At 38.4% G+C, this 24,250-nt stretch overlaps 2 protein-coding genes across 7 annotated transcripts in view; one reads left to right on the top strand and one right to left on the bottom strand.

Moving 5' to 3' along the window:
* Positions 1–23,377, bottom strand: part of CPEB3 (cytoplasmic polyadenylation element binding protein 3) — a 92,349-nt gene extending 68,972 nt beyond the window's left edge. For 4 of the 6 annotated variants that reach the window (XM_037400488.1, XM_037400491.1, XM_037400492.1 and 1 more), the window contains exons 1-2: positions 15,807–15,948; positions 14,666–15,579 (exon numbers count right to left, since the gene is read on the bottom strand). In XM_037400488.1, coding sequence (XP_037256385.1) covers positions 14,666–15,568 — 903 coding nt within the window. In that variant the 5' untranslated portion in view covers positions 15,569–15,579; positions 15,807–15,948. Of the gene's footprint in view, positions 1–14,665; positions 15,580–15,806; positions 15,949–16,194; positions 16,274–23,298 lie in introns of those variants that run through there. The other 2 variants (XM_037400489.1, XM_037400490.1) reach the window with 2 other exon arrangements.
* A 51-nt stretch (positions 23,378–23,428) lies between these two features.
* Positions 23,429–24,250, top strand: part of MARCHF5 (membrane associated ring-CH-type finger 5) — a 30,046-nt gene continuing 29,224 nt past the window's right edge. The window contains exon 1 of the mRNA XM_037400495.1: positions 23,429–23,753. Coding sequence (XP_037256392.1) covers positions 23,710–23,753 — 44 coding nt within the window. The 5' untranslated portion in view covers positions 23,429–23,709. The remainder of the gene's footprint in view (positions 23,754–24,250) is intronic.

Raw genomic sequence — 24,250 nt, 5'->3', positions numbered from 1 at the left:
TGAGGACTCCTGTTCAGCCACTGGGATACAAGGGAATACTTTTCCTAAAGTGTCAATATGTTAGAAATTTTAATTTAAGAATATTTACTGTTAACTATTTGATCAGCTTCAAAAGTTAGCAAAGGCTGCATATATGCAACTGAACAGGTGGGAAACAGCAGAAAGCAGCAATCCAAAGACCACTCATAGCATCAAGCTCCACTTAGAGGAAGAAAGGGCAGGAGTGGAGGAAAACAATCCCAGCCCAAAATAACGTTTTCCTTAGAAGCTACTGTTCAAATCAATTTTATGCAAGCAATTCCATTTCAGATCAAATTCTGTAACTAAAGAAGGAATTTTTCCAGTTGCAAGTACTGAAACATCCCGTGTATGAAAAATTTCAGTTTAACAACAAAACCAAAATTAAAATATTAAATATTTCACATAATAAATATATTAAAATAGCAACTGAATTACACTATGCATGTGTACATCTTTTATTACCTATGTGGCTTAAAGGCATACAGGACATGAGGAAAAGAATAACTGTCTCACATACAAGGTGCCTGAATACTTACATTAAAAAGCCTTAAAAAGAACCAAAACAGATATTTCTTCCTCTTAGAAAAGAAGAAGCCATAAGCATTTTTGTGTTGTCAGTTAGGTGTTATGCATTCAAATTACTGCTGCATATTTGAATTTAATGAATTAAAATAATTCCAAAATCACATACAAGACACACAAGTACATGTATGAACAGGCAATTAACTAAAAGGAATGTTAACTCCCCATGGAAATTGGAAAGTACACTCATAGAAGGAAGAAAACAGCTCTCCTTTTACATTATAAGAGCTAAAGTGATTAGCACAGAGCTTATTTAGTAAAGACTGCTCCAGATAGGGAAAATATCTTGAGATAATAGCCTACCTGATTTGCAACAGCGTTTTCCTTTTTTGTACAAGGTAATGAAGACTCACAGGCACATTAAGAAATGTCACTAGATGGAAAGAACCAGGATGTTCAGCCACTTAACGGTTTCCCTGAATGTGGTTCCCACTTAAGTTCAGCATTAGTACCTTGAACAACAAAAGTCTAGGGAAAAGTCTACCAAGACTGATAAAAGTATTAAGCAAAAACATATCAGAAGTCAAGAGAAAATAATGTAGCCTCCATAATCAGACATCACTTACAGAGGGGAAAATCAGGTAAACAAGGGTAAACAGTAAAGACAAGTAAACAGTAAGAGACAAAGCAGTATCATCCACCCAATTCAATAACAGGCATCAGGTGCATGTGAACACTGTAATGAAAAGGAGTGAGCCACTAAGGCACAGTTAGTGGAATGACTAAAGCTAGTCCAAGTAAGAATGTCAGTACTGTTATATCCGACCAACAAAATAAAACTGAAAGAACTTCAATAACTGAAGCAGGATATGAAAATATAGATGACAAAACACTGTTTCTAGTTTTTATGACTGAAATTCAAGGATTTCTTCGCTTTAAGAAATACATCAAGCAGAGGTAATGTATCATCATATGTTAATGATGCAATCCCCTGGAACGTATGATTTCTGGTTCTTGAAAGAATATGGCTGATCTAACAAAGACTTCAATATAGCATTTCATATGGTGCTACAAGCAAAATAACTACATAAATGAGGAAAAAATTACTAGTGCAATTGAGGTAAGAAAGAAAAACGAAAAGGGAAGGAATTGATAGTGCTAAACAGAGAAATCTATTGAGGTTACTAATGGAGTTTCTTAAAGGCAAATCTTGAGACCAATTTTATCAGTAGTATTGGTTATTAAAGTAGGAACACAATAATAATATTTACAAGATACCATCAGTTCAGAGCAGATCAGCTCACCATATAGAAAGAACTGAATTAATTTTAATAACTGCAGGAAAGCAGGATGATATTTAATAGCACTAACTAGAAGGTCATGACCTCAAGGACTCAATATTCACTATAAACTGGCACCTCATCAACCAGAAAGAAGCACACTGAAAAGAGAAATACAAGAATTCATCAGTTAATTTCTGGACAATTATAAACCATGAGTATAAATGTTATATGTGAAAAGGTAAATCACAGGTTGTATGAAAAATCATACTTTTAGTAGGGTTGCCTTTCATAACTATCCACATCTGTATTCATTTTTAAAAAGCTATATCCACTGTATTTGTTCTTTTAAATTATTCCCCTTCCTCTGCACACCCAACTGAGCCAAGGACTGAGGCTATTTTGAAACACTGACCAGTTCAAGTTTATACTCAAGCAACGCTGCTATCTAAGCAAAATAGCCAGAACACTTTCTAGAGAAACAGGATAGTTAAGCCTTCCAACCAACCTATAAAATTTCCTACAAATCATTTTCAAGGAGTTTTAAATGGCACATACAACATCAGTTACTTCTCCTTCACCTAACAAGAAAACACTGTTATATAAGTAACCTACTGTTTCTACTTTGAGAAACCTCATCAGAAGACTGTGTTCCTGTTTATACAAGAGAGCTAAGAATGTCTGCAGAAGCTTCCATCAAAACATTACCTGTAAACTCTGTTGAAAACTATGGTTGATTTTATTACTCAGAAGTCACAGGTACAGCTGCATTTACCAGCAGCCAAAAGTAGCAGGAAGCCACGAAGCTGAGGACCCTTACCACTAAAATGTTGAACCCAGCCTAAAGCGTGCAAGGCTTTATTTGCAGAAATTCTCATCTGCAGAAAGTGAACAGGGATATCGTTATCTTGGATTACCATATCTGAAAACGTTCCAACTTCACTTTCATTTTATATTATAAAAATCCTACTTTTTCTTGTCGCTGACTTTTATTTCCTCTACCCTCTTGTTCTGCCTTAGCCTTCCTACTTGCACAGGTTACTTAGGGCTTTATGTGTTTTAAGAAAAGCCCTTTCAGTTACTGTGACATGTTTCACTGTGTTCAAGTTGGTTTTTTTCAATGTCACAGAAAGAATCCTAGATCCTAGAAAGAACACATGAGTAAGAGAATTATTCAATAAGATGAAATATTAGGTCAGACTGTTATTGGATTCATAATTTAAAGCTAAAAGATAGCTTTATAAGCAAAGAAAAATTCAAAACCATAAAGGATATTATAAACATTTGACAGACTTGGCTATTATACATCGTAATGGTTACTAAACCCATCAATGGACGGTATTAATTTGGTTATAAGCCACCTGTTAATGTGCTGTACTCTAACAATCAGTTAATACATTCATCATTTATTAACTCTTTAGAAATGTACAGTTACTGTAAAGGTCATGTAGTAAATGGTAGTAACACTAGCTACCTACATGTTAATTCATTAATGCTTTTAACAAACCTCCTTTACAAAGGAAAATACTGCATTAAGGGATCTGCCTAAAAAAAGCTCTTAGTAGTACTCTGGAAAATACTTCCTTGTGAGACCACAGGAGACAGGGGAGTTGAATGTATTAAATTTAAGGTTTCTGAAGTATGATCTTTTTACTGCTGTAAGGTCATGTAACACTTCATGATTATCACATGCTGCTAATTCTCTACCATATTTCCAGCTGCTTAACACATATAAACCTTACAAAGAAGTTTAGATTTCTGTCTTTCACATTTCAGGTGTCTGCCTGATAAACTAAGCAGATAAAAGCTCTCTTGGACCTCAATCAATGTACTACCAGTAGCATACAAACAAGAATTCCTCAAAGCAATTCAAGAAGAGCTTGTCATACCTGCATACAAGATTTAAAAAAAAAATACTACTGAACATGAGAAAAATGTAGTACTTGAACTAAAGCACAAATACATTCTAACAAATAAGGGTTAAATCTTCCAGTCAGTTTTTTTCAACAGCATTGCCTGTTTAATGCTTAATTGGATGATCTAGAAAGACTAATTTTTTAATCTTTTTTAGGTCAATAGGAAAGAAAAAAATTTGGAAGTTAGAAGAGAAAAAGAATGATTGGATGACCATGGTCATGTCAGTGGGAGGCTTGAAAAACTGAGATGATCTAGTATTTAACAGAGCATCTCACAATACATCGTCCTTAGATATTCTAATTTAATAAAGCAATTTTGGTAGCCAAACTAGACAAGTATTTTTAAAAAATACTATTTTAAATATCATCAGAAAAAGCCATTGTACAAATAGGGCATAAAAAAGAAAATCTAAAATTCCATAAAGGAATGCCATCCCGGATGAAAGTAAAAATATGTGTGTAAAGAGTAACACTCAACATAGCTGAGAAGATGGTCCAATGATACTTGGCACAAGCTCCAAAACAATTCACCCATTCCATGCCTTTTTTTGTTTAACAGTCTAAATGCTTTCAGGGTAAGAATTGCTCGTTACATACATTGTATGACATGTAACTAAAATTAAATGGCATTTCACAGATGCCAGTGAGAAAGTTTTAGTAAATCATTATGATTACTGATTTTACCAGCAAAGTAAAAACTGGAAACAAAAAACTCAACTTGGATTTAATTTTTTATTTATTGGGTTTTTTAATAAGGATAGAGGCAGAAGAAATCTGAGGTTAGTGGAAGAAATAAGCATAGTAAGACTAAGACTAAAGAAACATCCAGGAGACCTTTTAGGATGTTAAGACAGACTGTAAAAAGTGAAAACCCTGCAGTGCACACCTCAACACACAAGCACCATTGTAGCAAGTATTTAGAACGTACATATAAATACATAAGAACTGCTTTTTTTCATTATGACCATACAAAAGACTAAGCATAACCACTAAAAACTTTGAAAATTACAGAAATAACTAGAAAACTAACTACTTGGAAAAAAACAACAAAAAAAAAAAGAAAAATTGAACAAAAATATAATCAGTTTGGTGTTTCTAGTTCCTGTTCCTAAATTCAGTTTATCTAAACATACAGTGTAAGTAAAATAGAGAGTAGTGATAAGGCAGTAGTACCAATGGTCTAGTGATGATTTAAACTTTATGCTTCAAGTCAAAATTGCTGCACTGGTCTTTTTAATTCTTATCATATAGGAATTACATAATCACTCAAGACAGTATGGCAACTCCGTCCTTTTAATTTTTTTCCCTTGCTGAAATCTAAAACAGCAGTAACAGCCTAAAACATTTCCACTGTTTCAAGCAGAATGAAGCAGCAACTTCCAAGGAGGAATTATGAATTTTCATTTAATCCAAAGGAATATTTTACCATTCAAGTGTTTTAAAATAAAATGTTTGTTATGTTTTATTTTTAGCAACTTTCATAACAAGCCATAATTCCAAATACTTCCTTTAGGATATAAATCTTACTTAAAAAAAAAAAAAACCTTTACCACTCTGAGAACAAAACCAAGAAAGCTTCAATGAGTGATCTTTTTTGAAGAGCCACTCCTGTGTATACACATATATAAACTTATAAAAGATTAATTCAGAAGTATAATGTATTATAGATAGCATCACTTTCTGAAGTTGTTTGACATGTCTCATTAAAAGGTCACCTTTACTTGCTTATTATGTTGCCAAAAATAACTTTTTAGGGTGAATCTTTTCAAGATGAGCATCTACGTAATAATTCTTCCATGTAGGAAAGATTAATTGCACTGGAACAGCCACTTATGATTATGACATAAAAGAAAATTTTATATATATATATATGAAAAATGTGCATGTTACACACATAATCCTTTTCTCATTTTATGTCAGAAGTGGTTTTTGGTCAATCTGTGTGAAAATCCATCCCAAGTCATACATTCAGAAAGCTGGGTGTGGGGATGGGGAAAGAAAATCAGTTCAGTTTGTTCAGAGTTATCACTTGGTTAAAATTTCTAAATTTCTAAAGTTTATAACTTCTAGATAATATTTCTGAAAAATCCATTCTCCCTGAATTTATTTAAACCTACTTAAAACCCTTTATGCTATTAAGTTTGTACATGAGTAATTCCCACATAATGTAAGTGAACACGATTCACTTACAACTACAGGGGTTTATTGGGCATTCCCCTGTAACCTGAAGCTTTGACATAGAAAGTGGAATACAGAATGCAAGGTAAATGAGAAGCCTCAGGAAGAAAGGGGATCAAAAAACAGGAACACAAAGCAGTAGAAGGGAAGTTTGAAAGGAGTGGAGTTGAGCAGTTCGAGGCTGGATGAAACAGAAAAAGGGGTCATGCCCACAAATCATGCTTCACCCAAAACTGAAACCCATTGAGAGTACACGCTCTGTACACATTACTTTCATTAACTCTGTTAAACCAAGAACAATCTGTAGAGTTGATCAAAAGAGTCCAACATGACTGATGAATCATGTGAAGGTCATCATCCTAACATGTAACAGAATCTGTGGGTTTGCTTAAGCTCTGGGAATTTACATGAAAACTGCAATTCTTGCAAATTTTGCAAAGGCATACAGAAAAAAAAGTTAGGAAGTACAGGAGAAAGACTCCTTGTGCAATTTAAATTCTACCATTTTGCATGAATAAACTATAGCTGTCTTAGTTTCAAAACCTTTTTCTGACTAAACCCCATCTCACCTAGTGACCATCGGTGACGTTTTTGAATAATTAAGAGGCTGTCTGTTTACAGAAGTTCTACATTGTTTCTTGCAGAATTTGGAAAATATACAGAGAATGACAGACAGCTGAAGGAAAAGTGGGTCTCAATTACAGGAAATCAAATATTTTGCTTCTTTTGTCTTCTCTGATGAAAATGTCTTAATTCCTATATAATTGGCGTGTAACAAACTAAAACTTTCACAAGTCACAACTTGTTTTCTTCACTCTTTGGTACCTAATTTTGAGATTCACCCAAACAGCAAACTTACGAGACAGTCAATGGATGTTCTGTTTTCTGAGAGCTATATATGCTAAATATTTCAGAAAAAAACCCAACTTTTTAGTCTTCTCAGATTGAGCATTGAGAAGAAAATTAATTCCCCAAACTGTGCCTCTTATTTACATATGTAGAGTGGAGGTCATATCACCCCTTCTCCTAACACTGTTGTGACAAAGCAGATCAACATCTATCCTGATCAGCACAGTGCTTCTGTTCTGTGAGATACTAGAAAAATTGACAATTTTATCTTCAGGATGAGTTTGAAGAGCATGCAATGAAGAGACAAAGTCACATTAATCAATGAGGAAAAGGAAGCCAACAATTAGCTGTGTTTTACAAATGCTACTGGGAACTTGTAGGAAAAGACAGAATTATAACTGAAACTTATAAAAATTAAAATGTTGACCAAGTCTGAAGATACACAGGCAAAGTTTCCATGACATTTCATAACTTGCATTTTAAAAATTCTAAAATTTACAATTAATAATAAAAAGATTACACAAATGAAGATCTGTTTCTATATACAAAAACGGTACATTCAGCTACTGAGCCATCTGCTTATTATCAGTATGTACAGTATTCTAATATTGCTTAAAAGCAATGCTCTTGCAGTTCTCTTAACATTCTACTAACTGAAACAAGGAAAAATTAAATTAAGAAATAATGAAAAACATGGCAACGATACCCTAAATTTAGTTACAGAATGCGTAAAATGTCACAATAGCCTAAAAACTGGAAAATCTAAACATGCTCTAACATATTGGTTTGAAAATGAGAATGGAAAACTATTACATTTCAACTCATGTAGTCACTGAAAACATAGGTTTAGCTTTAGTATTAAAAACATGCAAATTCTCTCAATAACAGTAAAACCTACTTCATCAATATAGTTCTAAAGCAGGTGTTACTGAAATTTCATTACAATTGCTTTTTGGAGTAAGTGAACTGCTTATACACAGGTATGGATTATAGATGTACATACAGATACCTTCTGTGTATATTTATACGCTAATATTACTAGGAATGTAAAATTTGCCTAAAGCTTTGAAATATACATAATTTATTTCTCTTATGCTACATGTTCCTCTTACCCTTGTTGCTGGCTAGAGGGGTAAAAAGAAATCTCTGAACACATGTGGGCATTTAGGAAGTTTCCCTGTTGAAGGGAAATTATTAACCCACATAGCACCAGAATGAGTCCAAACAGGAATTTAGCTGACCTTATGATGAGTAAACAGGGATTAGCAAACTCTGTTTCCTACCCTTTCTGAAATTTTACTTCAACCCCACCATGCTGAACAAGTAGGTTGAAATGAGAAATGGTAAGAACTACTTCAGGCAATATCTTGTGAAACTAAGCACTTAATTGGGCTTGCAATAGGCTAGAAAGGCACAACAGTCTGATTATCCCTGACAGAAGGCAGTAACTTCCACCTACTTCTATTGTTCTTGCCATCTGAAGATCATACAGAATTTCTTTACCTAGCTTTTGGTATCTTCTGACAACAAAAACGTTATTTTGCTGAAGACATGGAACACAAGTAAACAATCCACTATTATGCCTAAAGACTATGATGCTCCATTTTTAGCAGTTAATTGCAACCAACAATTATACAAGAAAAGCTTTCAATATTGATTTCTGGGAGTTGAGAAGGCAAAGTGAGGGGAAATAGGGAAAAGAAGGAGAAGAGATACATTTTTTGTATCTGAAGTCTGCTAACTGCCATTATGCTAAAGGTCTTGAACAGATCCTTTTCCTTAAATAAAATACCACGTTACTATGATAAAAATCAAAAGCAATAATATCAAAGCAGCATGCTTAATTTAGGGGAAAACAGTGATGCTAGTAACAACTTTAATTTCCTGTGGGAGTTTATGCCACAATTTAGAATAACATTTTGATTAAATTTCTAGGGCAAGTATCTTCCATTTATGAATAGTATTTTCAAACTTGTAATATTATCTCAAGTGATCAGTAGGAAAAAGAAAAAATAAATAAAACCCAGAAAGCCTTTGAGCTTCTCTTGAAGGACATCACTGGATAGTTTTGGTGTGATGTTTTCCTCTTCAGCCTGATTTAAGTTTTTGAAAGCACAGTAGTCTACCCAGTCAAGCAAAACTCAGACATATAGTTTAAGATCACTCTATGCTCCAACCACAAATCATTCATGAGTGACCTTAATGAAAGGAGAGCTACTTTACCAACTGCTAAGAAATGGAAATGTTCATCACCCACTCAGCAAACTCATTTTTTCTTCTTGAAAATCACCTGGAATAGGAAAAATTACATTTCCAGGTGTTTCTTCCTCTTGCATTCAATTCACAAGAGCAGCCTTCAAGAAAAAAAAGAAAAAAAAGAAAAAAAAAAAAGAAAAAAGAAAATTGGGGAAGATTATCCAAGAAGGGAAATAGCAAAATAAACTGCCATGCCCTTCACCTTCCCTTCTACTTCCCAAATTTATTTAATTCTTTTAACAAATCTTTAAGACAAAATTACTGTTTCATTGTTCTATATCAATACCTTTAATTTTTTTAAGGAAGTCCTGACTATATATGGAGTTGCTCAGAATATCAAATGCATACTGAACTCACATTTTTGCTCTGCCTTTACTAATTTTGAGGGCTTATCTATGATTCAATTGGTTACTTAAAATCGAGACAATAATCAATAAGTAATTAGTGCTCAAATCATCACATTTTAAATATTAATGTGCTTTTTCTTCTGTACTGTTACTGTATTTTAATTGATTTGAAAATGCAGACATTTAGAACCCAATCAAATTTAAAATTAAAAGATCTGTTAAATACAAGCAATATGTATATTAGTAGCTGTGAAGTATCTGTTACACTGGTGGACTACTGATATGCATTCTCACATTTTAATATTCAGAGTCAGGCTACTTATTGTACTATTTAATAGTAACAACACAAGTATGTAAGAAAGTAGGAGGGAAAAAAAGGAAAGAGTAGACTAAGTTATTTTAAGTTATTTCAACAACAACTAGTTCCTTTTTTTTTTTCTTTTTTGTTCATAAAGTTGCAGGCTGGAAGTATTTGTGTATCACCATGTAAGAAAAATTAAGATTAGACTACACATTAAGAAATAGTTTTCAAGATAACAGTAACGCTACTAAGCGTGGTTACCTACTGAACTGTCAGAAAGTCAGAGCCCAGAATACCAAATTTAGACTAAAGAAACAGCGTTTAAAAAATTAATCTTCAAACAGGCTTATTGCATCCAAATATTTCTGGTTGGAAAAAAAAAAAAGTATCTCTATTTAAACAAAGGCTTTAAAATGACAGTCACCAGAGTGTATTAGCCAGCAAACCTCCTTTACTCATAAATATAAAACTGTATTTGTTACACTTGTGAATGTTCCAATACTTGAACATTCACTAACTCAGTCATCACTTTTAATAACACAGAAAGACACACACACACATATATATATATAACCGAGATATCCCAATATGCATTTCAGGTTACTCTAGTGTTAAGGAACAGAACTATGACAAATAAGCTACAGCCAATTTATTGCCTCTGAAGAGGTTAGCACAAACATTATAAATTTGCAGTTAACAATGTATTTATTATTTCCCCTAGGACTTGAAGACAAAAGTTACTCTGCATTAGTTTACTGCATAAGCATGTATATTTGTGTGTGTGTGTGTGTGTGTGTACACATATAATTTGAGTATCAATCTGTATTGTCACAGAGAAAGCTAAGTATGGGCTAATATTACAGGCCTGAAGAACTTACTAAGATATGTTTAAGAAATGTTTAAAGAAAGCAGCTTCTTAAGGAGCTGTCTATTAATCATCAACCAAAAATCACACTGGAATTATAAACATTATACAGTGGCCATTCCCTTGCCCTTCATTCCACTGAACAAACAACTAGAGTGCGTTTAGTGGAACACAAAGTGCTTGTGACTGCTAGTGTATTACTAATTAGTGTATCTATACCCAATTCCTATTAAAATCAATGAGAAAAACCCAAACACCAAAACACCTCCCCCCACAAAACCTTTCTCAGTCTCCCTGCAAAAGACAGCAAGCTACAACTCTTTATCGACAATAAGTATCACCTTATTTATTTCTGCTAGAAGTGTTTATCAGTAAAGCTTTAAAGTATGACTTGACGTATGCCAGATTCTTCAGAGCACCAAATTGCTATGCATTATTTAAATCTAAAACTTGCAATTATGCATTTTTTATTGTTTCTACAGAACATTATTTCAGAAAGTAGCAAAACTTGGAATTTCTGGGAAATTGATAAGGTGGTGTTATTAAAAATTCACAGGGTAGACTTCCTTAATTAGCATACTGGTCTCCAAACATTTAATTCCTTTTCTGTCTTCTCCACCATAAAGAGAATTTCTTATCCATGCTTCCAAGGGCCTATTTCAGGCACTATCAGTCTTCCTAACCACACAAGCTGTGTCCCAGTATCTTCACATGGCCAAAAGCCATACACTATTTACCTGAGAGAACTGAAGGAAAAGAGAATTCTGGGAGCAACTCAGAAGCACAGGATGACAATAACTCCCTTCAAGGCCCACCACTCTGCTGTAAAAAAGAACTGAACTGTTGCCTAGATCCCTGGGCAGTCAGTTAACATCTGCCTCAAACGCCAGAAATGAGGATCACCTAGCATAATTGCTTGTTCACGTAACAATCACAACCGACAACCTTCACCCAAACCACTCTGAAGCGGAAGAATATTCAGAAGAACAAAGCGGACACATTTCTGTATTTTATATCTGGCCTTGTTTCACATCTATTCCTGTGATCTCATATCCAACTCTTATGTGCCACATTAAATTTCATTTGAGACTGATCACTTCTTTTCTCCTCCCTTTCAACTTTGCATCTTCAAATTTTTTTTTATACAGCACAATCAATTTTTCTTAGTAAGTATATGACAACAGTCCCCTTCAAAGCATTTTACTTGCCTTTCAACACCAATCACAAGGCAGATGCCAACAGAATTCCTGCCAATTGACATTTTAAATGTTCTGATATGTTCTGCAGAGTTTCTTAGGTCAAACACCAATTGGTTTTGATGTACAAGGTGCACTAATGCATTACTCAAATTCAGGATGAAGACATCTGGCATATTGCTTTATATACATGATCTTAAAAGAAACATTTTAAAACTCAGCATTTTTTTCCTAGAACTACATATATCAGTAGCTGAGTGTCAGCTGTCTTCATTAGAGACTTGGAGCACAAACCTTGGTTTTCTGCTTAAAATTTGTGATAACTGCAAAGACCTGAATTAAAAAATAGGTATCACTGATGTTAATTCCACCAGTGAACATATTAATATTTTTCTTTTTACTTAGAACATCTTGAGCTTCACCACAAATTTTAAAGTCTTATAATCTCAACATAAGAGAAAAGAATAGGTTAGCGCACAGAACTCGCTAATGCACATTAATGTGTTGCTAGCAAGCTTACTGAAAGGTATTTCTGAAGCAGATCAAAAACACTCAGTTATGAAGGGTGGCAGATGTACATCAATAGACCTGCCAGAATTACTTGATAGTGCTGACAAGAGAACTTACTGTGTCAACTGATTCAACATATTGCCCAATTTCTGAGGGGGGTGGGGAGAAGGAAAAAAGGCAACCAGAATCCAGGCACAAAATACTAAAACTCTTACATAAATTTGAATTTCATATTTATCAATTTAACTGAACAGTTGCTTCCTATTGATAGTATGGTTTCAGGACTTCTTTGGCAACTTGTTAAGTATAGGAGCAATCAACATTAACCTAGATTACAAACTAGTACACAAAAAACGACAGCTTGTATTAAGAAGAGCCTAATAGGAAAAAAAAATACAAGTTTTCTGAGTCTCTGAAATCAGGTTGTTTTTCCTGCTGGTGTAGAGAGCAGTCTAAGTGTTTGCTTTCAGCTGAACAGGAAAACACCAGGTTAAGTTCACAGAGAAGAAAACAAGTTTCCAAATTTACATATTGACTAATACCTTCGCTTTTCAAAACCCTGATCTTAAAATCAAAGGAACTTTTCTTTAAAATAATTTATCGTTTTTTTCCCTAGTGAAGACCAAATATCTGCTAGTTTAATTTGTGACAATTTACAGTCACAATAATAAAGTTGTGTAGTCATTAAAGAAGTGTCTCACCAACAAAACCACAGAAATAAGACCATTTACTGTTGGTTTTGCTACTAATTCAAATTTATCTGAATTTGTGATGTCTTACATGTAGACAATTTAAATAAAAGAATACTTGTAAATTTAAACACATTTCCCACTGCTAAAACACGACTGGGAGCTATATTCATTAGCTTTTGTGCTGCTGTGCTCTGTGCAACACAGTAGTTTCACCAGGCATATTGCGTCTGAAGTATAATCTTTCTCCAGATTTAGGTGCTTCAGAGACATTGCCTAGCAGTTCACCAGAAGCCACCCCGCCTTCATTTAGGGTAGCCAATAAAAAATTAGCAACTCTCCCTTTAAACAGAATGAAGCAGCAAAATGAAATTTCAGGCTGACTATAAGGTGCCCTCTTTGAATGGGACTGGAAAGAGCACAGGAATGCATATATTTTACTTCAGCAGTCTCTTAAAGTAATAGGCACTGTGTATGTTGTTTGATTAATTTTTTTAACTTTGTTTCTAATACAAAGTGTCAATCTAGATGCTACTCTTACTATACTGATAAGTTAAAAATGCTTGAGAGCTCATACTTTGTTGAGAAATAGAACTTATTCTTACAAAGATCTTACAAGTTAGGACCTTTGAAAAGGCATACATGAACAATTTCACTGTATTTCAAAACAGAAAATTTTGATTTGTCTGAGACTAAAATAGCTAACCTAGAAGAAATCTGAGATTCACTTCACCTTGTAGAGATATAACTGCAAGTGCATGCTCTGCTTTTTTCAACTTAAAACGGATTTCACACCATGACAGGTTTCATTCTGCATTAAAATTGCAAATCTTCTATGTGGCCCAGTTTCAGCTGCAATTGATCTGCTTTGTCGTCATAGATTAAAAAAACAGTGAAGGGCACTGCAGCTTTAAATATTTCAGAGCTATGTAGCTAGTAAATAGACTCCATTGCAATATGGCTGTGAAGGTCGTGTCCTATTGTCTCTTTTCTCTGCAAATATTTTGAACAGCATAAAATGGTTTATTTTATACAATACCTCCCTGCCGTTTCTAAATCACGTCAATTGTATTAGGCATTTCCTTACTGGAAAGGACAGATACGCCACTCTTTCCATACACACCCACGCTGCTTCTAGATGTATTCAAAACGTCCACTGTGAATATAACAGCAGGGTGTACATATCAGATGTATACAGTTTTTCATATGTATACCTCATGCGAACAGACTCCCCACTAAATCCCACCACAACATAAGGACAATTAGTTATTTCAATGGTGATAAAATAATTAACTGTATTTCAGGTCAAGAAGCATCTTTGGTTAAAATTAACAGGCCAATTAGAAAACTGAAGTCAGCAATTTTAATGCCTCCTGTTTCTCACATATGGAAGAATATGAAAAAAATTGTAACATGCAGCACCAAGGAAACATAGTCTGCCAAACCTGTTTTTCCTGAAGGCAAGCTACTACCTTTTGGATGCTAAAAAACAAACAAAAAAACCACCAACCCAAAAAGCCCTGTCACATTTAAGAAAAAGTTACAAGAAAAATAAGACTATAAACCTTAAGCCAGAATTTGGAATCTTTGTGTATGCATTCCCCAGGATCAATCCCACTTCTTTCATATACGGTGACTATTCAATGCAGTTATGAGTTATGGAGAAATACATCCCTGCAAAAAATACACCTTTGTGATAGCTGTCACCATGTAGAAGGTGTACATAGTAATTTACCTGAAAAGGCAACAGATTGTTGCCATTGTCCGTCCTGAACACGTTGTCTTCCATCCAGGATTTGGGGGTTAAGGGTGCAGCCCGTGGGAACTTCGGAGGGGCAATGACATTGCTGGAGAACGGCTTTTTAAGGGGTGAAATGGGATTGAGGGGGGAGGGTACGCCGACCCCCACTCCCACGCCAACCCCCACTCCAACTGCCCTTCGAGGGTCCCTACCAGCCTGCAGCCCACCCCAAGGGTTGGAAGGTGTACTCCAAGCTGCATTTTGATGGTTATTCCAGCTGGAGGAAGAAGAAGAGGAGGCAGAGGAGGAAGACGGTTTGCTGGTCATGATGGGCTGATGGCTGTAAGCAGCATTTCTCTGAGCGAAAGGTGCCTGATTAGGGCTTACAGGTGACCTCCGCTGCTGCTGCTGCTGCGCTTGCTGCTGCTGCTGCTGATGTTGGTGATGTTGAGTCTGAGCTAGGCCAATTTGAGGTGAGAAAGTGCCACCAAATACAGGGTTGACATGGTGCGGAAAATTCTGGAAAAGCATTGTCCCATTGACTGGAGTAATCCCTTGGAAAAAGCTATCATCCACCGTGTTTGTGGTCCCTGTAGACCAGGTGCTGCCGAAGGAGGGAGACAAGGAGGTGCCGGCTGCAGGTTCTTGTTGAGGCTGGTGAAAGCTCAAGCCAGGCAAAATGGGAGACTCCATCTGCATCTTCTCCTTGCTATTTTGGGAAGGAGCCGATGTGCCGATACTAGTCACTGAACTGTTGTCTTCTGGTTTGGATGTCTCCGACGAGATGGGTGTAGAGGGGGCTTCTGCTGAGTTTGGATCTTGCTGCTGCTGCTGCTGCTGCTGCCGCTGCTGCTGGGGCTGGGCTTTGCTTTTGTCCATCAGTAAATCATCCTGCATGGTTTGCGCAGCTGAAACAGTAGGGGAAAAAACCACAAAGACAGATTATTAACATTGTCATTCATACCACAAACCAAGCTGTTTTAATCATTTGCCAGCCAAAAATCTCATCCTATTGCTAGTGCTATGCTACAGCAAATTGCAAGGCAGACCCGTAATCTTCCCCCTCCCCCATTTAGTAATATGTAACCTTTGATCGTGCTAGATTGCCTTTAAAATATTTTTCAAGATGCTTCACCCTTTTTGATGCCTTGTTTCCCTTCAGTCTAAATGAGAGATGTGCTTATAGGGCAGAGATATACAGCTATTTCGCCACGTCTCTTTTCTCTTACACCGGAACTCAGAGCTCTCACCCTGCAATGAGAAACTGATTCTGGTTCCTGTTTTTCCAAGCACCCTCCTCCTCCTCCTCCGCCACCTCCTCCCCTTGGTTATTTGCATACGTCAATAAATACTGCTGCGTCCTTCAGCAAGGTTAAAAAGACACCAGTCTTCGCTCTTCTCCACCCCCTTTTCTATTAGGGGACCTTTAAAGGAGCCGGGTACGATTTTCCTTAATCACCGAACAAGCTTTTCCATTATTTAAATTTATCAGAGAGAAAGCACACACGAAATCTCGTACTGACACGGGAGCGGTTCTCAGCTGCACGATCGTTTACTGGCCTGTTCCTGCCGCACAGCTCGCTGCTTGCTTAGGGCACCAGAAGCGATCGCAGTGACGGGTGGAGGGGGGGTGGTGGTGGCAGGGGGGAGTGGAGACACATGTACAAAGCCACCGATGAGTGTTATATTTGCCTTCAGTGACCTTATGCTCTTTCCGTGTAAAACGTTATTTTACATCAAAGCAGTCGTTTGCTTAAAGGTATTTCTACGCACTATATTTCTAGATATATGAAACCATCAGCAATATTTTAATTGTGAAAAAAAAAGGTCAAAACGAGCAGATCTGGGAGTTATTATTAGCCAATGTTTCTGATGCTTTCACAATGAAAAATAAAACCAGGGCAAATTGAAAATTAAAATATAGACATGCCACATTTTAAAAGCCATCTTTATATGCACAAGACAAAGACTAGTGATGAAAATTATTTGCTAAATCAATACATAAGTTTAAATTTTAAAAAGTAAATGTATGTAGAATGGTTGAGACTTATATCTGCTAAAAAAGGTGTTTCATATAAAACAGGCCAGATGACATAATTCGATTATTATTTTGAAACAAGAGAGCTAATGCATATACAGACATCAATGAACAGCGATTGTATGAAACTAGAACAGGAACCTCCACATTCTGCAGAATTTTAGTCAAATGAAGAGACCATTCTAAATCTCAAAAGTATTTTAAATGAGCCAGAAATCACTTACCTTAATTGAATAATTATGTTCAAAGATGGTCATCACTGAATACCTAATGGCATTTCTACTGAGCCAGTTGTATGACATGTACATTCCTAAGATTCCAAATTTTTTTAGGATTGTTGTTTTAATGTAACAAAGTAAAGCCGAATCAATAAACTGTTTAAGAAAAGTGGCAGAGTGAAATAGACAACCCTCTGGTTTCTGACAGTAACAGTTTAAAAATGGTCCATGTGTATCTTTAACATTTTTTGTTTCTTTTTTTTTCTTTCTTTTAAATCTCTTCTGAGCCACACACACTTTTTAGTCAAAATGCATGTCAGAACAAGTTTCTGCTATCAGTTAAGTTGCTGGTCATGCTCCCTCTTATTTACCTGTTCAATATGTAAGCCAACAGCAAGGGTTCACGAACATTAAGGCAAGTTCCTAAGAAGAATGATTCGACTAAATTATTGCAACTGTAACAAACAGCTCTGCTGCTGCTACTGGGGGTGCAGAAAACCTTGCTACGCAGTTTAAACCCATACTGCAGAAAGACGTAATACACCAAGCCCTGTGTAACTTTCAATTAGCTTCATTTCTACCAAAATCACTACTACTCCTAAGGCTACATAAAATTACTGATGATTCCACATCACATAGAGAAAAAGATTATATGTATCCCTTCCCTGGTTCTGACCTATATGTATAAAAACACATTTAGAGAGACAAAGATAACAGCTGAAATGTTAACATTCTGTCATCAATAAAGTATACTTAAATCAGTTAGTCACCAGGTTATCCATAGTGGCTAGCACAACAGTTGCTTCAAATATGTACCTTGACTTAGCTGTTTTTGAACTTTATCCTAGGACTGTAATCCACATTCATTTCCATATTGCTTCTTAAAGGTAAAAATCACTGCACAATTCAACCCTCTCGTCAAGGTCAAGACCTACCTTTCCAGTCTGAATGGAAAAACACTAGATAAAAAACGACTTTGAAAGACAGGCCAGCCAATGCCTAATGTTGGACCAATATGCAGTACCTCTTGATTATTTGCTGGTGTAAGTATCTGTACAATTTACAATCCAGTACAGGAAATCTATATCCCCATAGCAATACCAGGTCTGTTTGCATGCAGTAACCCACGCAGTCAACACAGAAATTTTTAAGGAACAGTTACCTTTGGATTTTCTGTATTTAAAGATCAACAAAAAGACAATATATTTATTTTCTTCTTTCAGGTTTGGTATATGACAAATAGTCGACCACTCTGGCAAGAGCACTTTGACAACTGGAAGCTTTCAGCGCATGCTCTCCCAAGGAATCATGGGGTTTGAAGTCTTTATCTATAGATGGCATTTCACTGCTACCTACCCTGGAAGGAAGAGGACTCAAAAGGAAAATATGTGCACACTCCCTCTTTCCAGGGAAAATTGCTGCAGTCTGAACCACCAGCTCTGAGAAGATAAATATCTGTGAGACTGAGCTGAAAATTACTAACTAGATAAGAACTTTTGACAGTTTATAAACTCTGATCAAATAGCTGCCCATTCATAATAACAATCACTAGACAAAGAAATAGTTCTACTATTTCCAAATTTCTTCCCAAACTTCTAGTTTAACAAATTAATTATAAGCTCATACCACCTATAAAATATACAGCTATTATGGAGGAGATTGTGTCATGTTGCTTAGCTGAAGAAAATATTAAATAATCACCTCTCATAATATCCTTTCTAAAAATGTTCTAAAACTCCAAAACAAATAGGTCAAGTATGAAAATTTAAATCAAATCAAAATCAACATATAGACAAAAAGTTGTACCATTTGAATAGTTTCCCTTTTCTAAGTTACCACTTTTTCATTACTGAATTATCGTTAATACACTGAAAATTCTACAAAAAAAATATGCTACTGGGAAAAAAAGGAAGGTACAAATTTAACATTCTATCTACTCTGTACGCTGTGGTTCCACATTTCAGCTGTCTCCCCTCCACTACCCACTATCCACATATCTCCAACCTCCATTATCAACACACAGCCTGACAGGAGCTCCTCTCATAAGATTGTAATATTTTGATGATTAATTTAGGTTGGGTAAAGTTTTCAGAATTTCAATTACCAGCACTTGTGTTCTGTCTTGTAGTAGTCCATGAATTATTCTGGATATTTATTCTGGATAATTATTCACAGTAGTAATTGCTCAGGACCAAACACTAATGTTTGTATGGAAATTACTTTGTTGAAATCAGAAGTGTGAAAATATCAGTGTTTAATAAAAATGCAGGCTGATTTTTCAAAGGATGTAATACACACAGCTTTATGGTGAAAGAGAGATGACTAAAACCGAGAAAGACAAATTAGGGCAGTTGAAAATGGGTTGTTAAAACACTTATGTCTTTGCTTTCTACAGTCTGTTTATGTTGAACTGTATGGTCTGCCACCTTAAATCAATGCTGTAATTAAGAATTTCTCAACACTTGCTCTAACCTGTTTGTGCTACTCTGAATCATTAAGGGCAGGAAAACTGCTTTCTTAAAGCAGATGAAAATACCTCAGTTGTTGAAATACCCCAGCTGCCACAGGGCTGGCTCTAGGCATTCCATACCCCTCCTTCATGTTCCTATTTACTTCTGGGTTACTGCTTTTCAGATGATTTGAGGATTCATGTGGAAGGGACCGCACCCTTACCGTCAGTGCTTCCTAGGAGACAGCTTCACTTTTTAGATCAATTATTAAGATAAGGAGAGTGCTCATTACAATAATCACAAATGGATAAGCACTCCAGAACTAAAGGAAATCAGGATCTAAAGACAGTTTTTGATCAACTAGCCACTAGAAGAACACCATTTTTTTGTTTCTACCAGCCAACTCTTTCGTAACTGGAAGTTAGAAGATAATAAAAACTGTATCAGAACAGAAGAACTTAATTCAGTCTGGTATCTGAATTACTGGTCCTGGCCAGTTACAAAGAAACAAATGTAAGAAAGGCCCAAATAAGTCCAATTATCTCAATTAACATTGTATTGAGTGAATTTTTGTTTTATGGAATTCATTGTGAAGCAATTTAAGCCTACTGTTATTAACAAACCATGCTAGTCTTTTGGCAGAAAGTGAGTATTCCAACTAGCTTGAAGTTAGTTGGAATAGTTAAAATGAACTATTATGCTACTGAAAAACTGAGTTTTATTGTAGAAACATTTTTCTCAGTTTAGATTTGTTTCATTTTAGCTTAATTGAGGGCTCCTTATCTTTTTAAAGATGGAATAAAGTAGATTAAAAATGCCTAATTGATCTGGTAATTTAATTTTACATACATAGCAGTTAAAATGCAGTTTTGCCAAAATAGAATACTTCGGTATTGTCAGATTACTTAGCTTTGTTGAAAACAGTGAATAATTCCAACAGTCTTAATGTTGTCAGATCAAAAGAACTGTATTAAGGTACTGCTCCTTCATTATTTGGCCTCTTTTTCAGCCCTTGCTTAAATAGATATTTAATATACCACCATATTATTCTTACAGTAATTGCTTGTCAACTTCTTCATTAAGCTTAAACCTGTATAAATTTGTTATCAAACCATTTAGTAGTTAGTTGATCTTTAGACATAAATCTGATAGCCAAATTTTGGGCTCAATTTTATGCCCTAAATAGCTTATGTTGGGTTTGGTGAGTTTCACTAAGTTCTGTACTTGCCTTCAAATGTGCAGGTTTGTTTAATTCAAAACGGCTGCCATCTCCAGTTAGTATAAGCGAGGATGAGCTCAGTCAAATCTCAATTAATAGCAACCATTTCCTCTCATTTTGCATTGGCAAAAGGGAGTCTGTTCCCAGGAGAGTTCTCTGGGCTCAAATACAGCTACTGCTAGGTGAATTTTTCCAGGGATGGGGCATCTACCACCTCTCTGAGCAAACTGTTCCAGTTTTACCACCCTTGTCGTAAGTTCTTTCTTTCTTATGTCAAATCTAAATCTACCCTCTTTCAGTTTAAAAACATCACTCCTTAACCTATCACATTTTCATGTATCCTATTACAGTTTTGTATTTCATGTTTGGAAAAAAAGTAAAGATGTCCAAACCTACTAAGTGTTCACGATTTGATCTGATATTCAAGTTTTGTCCAGTCTCATCACATCTTCCCATGCCAGCATGAGAGAAAAGCAGCCACCTGTCACAGACTGTTCTTCAGCCTCAAATGGTAGCCAAGTGATGCTGGGTTCTGGTTACATTTCTTAAGGTAAGTATTGTTCACAGCCATTATTATTCATCATGACCTCATAGCTGTATACTACATGGCAGGCAACTAGCATATCCTTCCCACTCCAAAGCCAAAATACAGAAATTGCACAAATCACATAATCCTAGGAATAAAACCAGCTTCACAATTTCCATTTCTAGTATTTGAGAATAAATATATAAAACCTAAGCATTTGGCTAGTCTAGCTGATCAGTGCTCTGGCCAACATACAATGCGCTTATTCCAAACCAAGATTAGGAACCAGAAACTCTGATATCTATGTTTCATGCTCTTATGTTTCATGAACAGCTGTAATTGGGACAATGTGTATTAGGTTCTCTTCCAGGAAGTCATGCCCATATGGTTTACTCAGGCCACTGTACATCCAAGACTTCTCAGCAGTGCAAGCAAAACTGAATGTTACGGTCCCAAGAATAAGTACAAAATAAAGTTTCTGGGACAGGATGTCAGCATGATGCCTTCTTCCTACCTGCTTCTATACATACTTCCTGGAAGGAACATTTACATCACTGTAATTGCTTTAGCATTCCCATTTATATTTGTAGCAATTAGAAAATAAACAACACCCTCCCTACTCCATACATAAAATACAGCTTACAAATTCAAGTCCAAATATTTAACACACATTTTTACAACTTTCTCTCAGCAAACTCTCAAAACCAGACAGATTTTTCCCTGGCTAAGGACAGCACAAAGAATCCAGTATATTCACTAGACTCCTTCCTATTCTACCTGATCTCTATAGTCATGTATATGCACCATGCAAATGCTACTTGTCTTAACCAAGAACAGATGTAGGTTGATGCAATCGTAGAGTTGTGGGGTTGGCCTCATGAATTACTACCTTCTACAGCAACTGCAGTATAACAAAGTTATAATCTACAGAAGGGATCGGGGGCTAGTTATGTGTAACAAAACTTATTACACAAGAGCTTTTATTATATATATATAACAAATAAAGTCTGAAAAGGAGTATTCAGAGTTGATCTTCACTAACCAACCTTCCCAAGAATCTGGAATGTCACAATTGCCTCTGAAAAGTAGGGTATTGCCCTTTGCTTGGGGAACATGACATTATGCAGAACCTTCACATGCATACAAATACACATCACTTGTACTGAGAAGTAAAGAGTGGGAGATGCCCGTGGTGGAGATAAAAGGGCAGGGCAACTTCTCTCCAAATGCTATCCACCTCTTCGCTCTGTAACAGCTTTTCAGCTTCTAAATTTCCAGTTTCACAGACTGTGACGCTCTATATTAACTTCAGAGAATACAACAAAATTTAAAAGCACTTCTGAAAGATTTTTTTTCCCATTAGGAAGCACACCTACAAACTGAAACGCGAGAGGCGTCATTAGCACCAGCCACCCCATGCCTCAGCCGCTCACACAGAAGCTAGTGGCCACCAGGCCTCCGCCGAGCGCCAAGGACCACTTACAAGGGCGCCGGGCGCTTGCCCTTGTCATTGCCAACGAGCCCTCGGAAAGGGATTAATTTCCCTCCCGCCGTGGCAGCCGCCGCCCTTCTCTGTCTAGCCGAGCCCAGCCGGAGCAGGCGGCTGGCCAGGCCCCCTCTTCCCAAGGGCAGGTCCCGGGGAGGCCGGCCGGCCGAGGCGGGGGTGGCAGCCGCCTGCACCTGTTCGGCAGGCGAGAGAACGGCAGGGGAAAGGGTGCTCCGTCTCCGAGGGGGTCCCCGCGTCCTGCGTAACCAGTGTGGGGGCAGAGGGGGCGGCCCGGCCTCTCCCCCCGTCCCTCCCTCCGCCTGCGAGGGGGGCGGCCGCCGGCGAGAGCCGTTTCCCTCAGCCGCCGCGGACAGCGACCGCCGCCGCGCGAGCAGGCGGGCGGGGGCGCGCGGGCCCTCCCGCACCCCCTGCCGGCCCTGGGGGGAAGCTGGGCGGCGACGGCGGGATGGGCCCAGCCGCCACACAGGGCGCGGGGCCAGGCCAAGTGCTGACCTTCCCCCCGCCTATCCCCGCACGCCAGCGCGGCCATCCCGCCGCTGCCGCGTTCTCCTACCTGCCCCGCGCGCGGTACCGGGCAGCGATTACGCGACGGGGGCGAGGAGAGGCATAGGGAGGGGAGAAGGAGCGGGGCGCCGCGGGGAAGAGGGGAGGGGGTGCGCCCCGCCGGACCTTTAAACTCCTGGCGGCAGCAGGACTACACTTCCCGGCGGGCTGCGAGGCTGCCGCTCGCTCGGTGGCGCAGGCGCACTGTGGTGAACGGGAGGCGGTGACGGGCGTCGCGGCTGCGCTCGGCGCTTACCTCACAGAGACGTCGCCACCGCCGCCCCTCGCCCCGGCAGCGCGGCGGCCCGGGCCGCGCACTTCTGCGTGCGGCTGTGTTGTGTCTCAGCGACCGGCCCTCCGCCTCGTCCCCGCCCGTGGAAGGAGGGGCCGCCCCGGCCGCCTGGCGGGAGAGCTGTAGCGGTGCCTTTCCTCTCCTCGGCCTTTCTCCGCCGCCACACGCGTGACGCGCGGCCTCGCTGGGGCCGCCTTTGTCAGGCTCCGGGCCCTCGGCTAGGCCCGCTCCTTCTCCTGGGAGCCATGTCGGAGCAGACGGGCTTGGCCCTGCCGCAGACCATGGACAGGTACGGGCAGGGGCTGGCGCTGGGGCGCAGCGGGAGGGAGCTCTCGGCGTGGGCGTGTGTCTCCCGGGCCTCCCGCGGCGGCGGATCCCCGCTGTCTGGGGCGTGTTCCGGGCCGCGGGGGGGGCGGGTCGGGGTGGGCGGCTGCGGCGCGGGACTCTTGCTGCTGCTGCTGGCGGGGGAGCGAGGCGCGGCAGGACAAGGCCTGGGTGGGGGGCGGGGGTCCGGTTTCACTTTTCGGCTTCTGGAAACTTTGGTGGTCCGGGCGATGTCGTGCGAATTGTGTCGTAAATCAGTGCGAGGTGGTGCCTGCGGGGGTGTGCGGGGTGTGGAGGGGTCGCCTGGGCAGCCTCTGGGCAGCGGGAGGTGTGTCTGGGCTGGAGGGGGGCGGAGGGCTGCGGGGGCTGGCCCGTTTCGGTGGGCCTGGGAGGTGCTGTAGGTGTGCAAAGCATTGGCACGCACGGAAAACAAGACACCAAAAGATGACCAACCCTTAACTG

This window comes from Falco rusticolus, chromosome 9, assembly GCF_015220075.1.
Source record: "Falco rusticolus isolate bFalRus1 chromosome 9, bFalRus1.pri, whole genome shotgun sequence".
Classification (NCBI taxonomy): Eukaryota; Metazoa; Chordata; class Aves; order Falconiformes; family Falconidae; genus Falco; species Falco rusticolus.
This window is presented reverse-complemented; position numbering and strand designations above follow the sequence as displayed.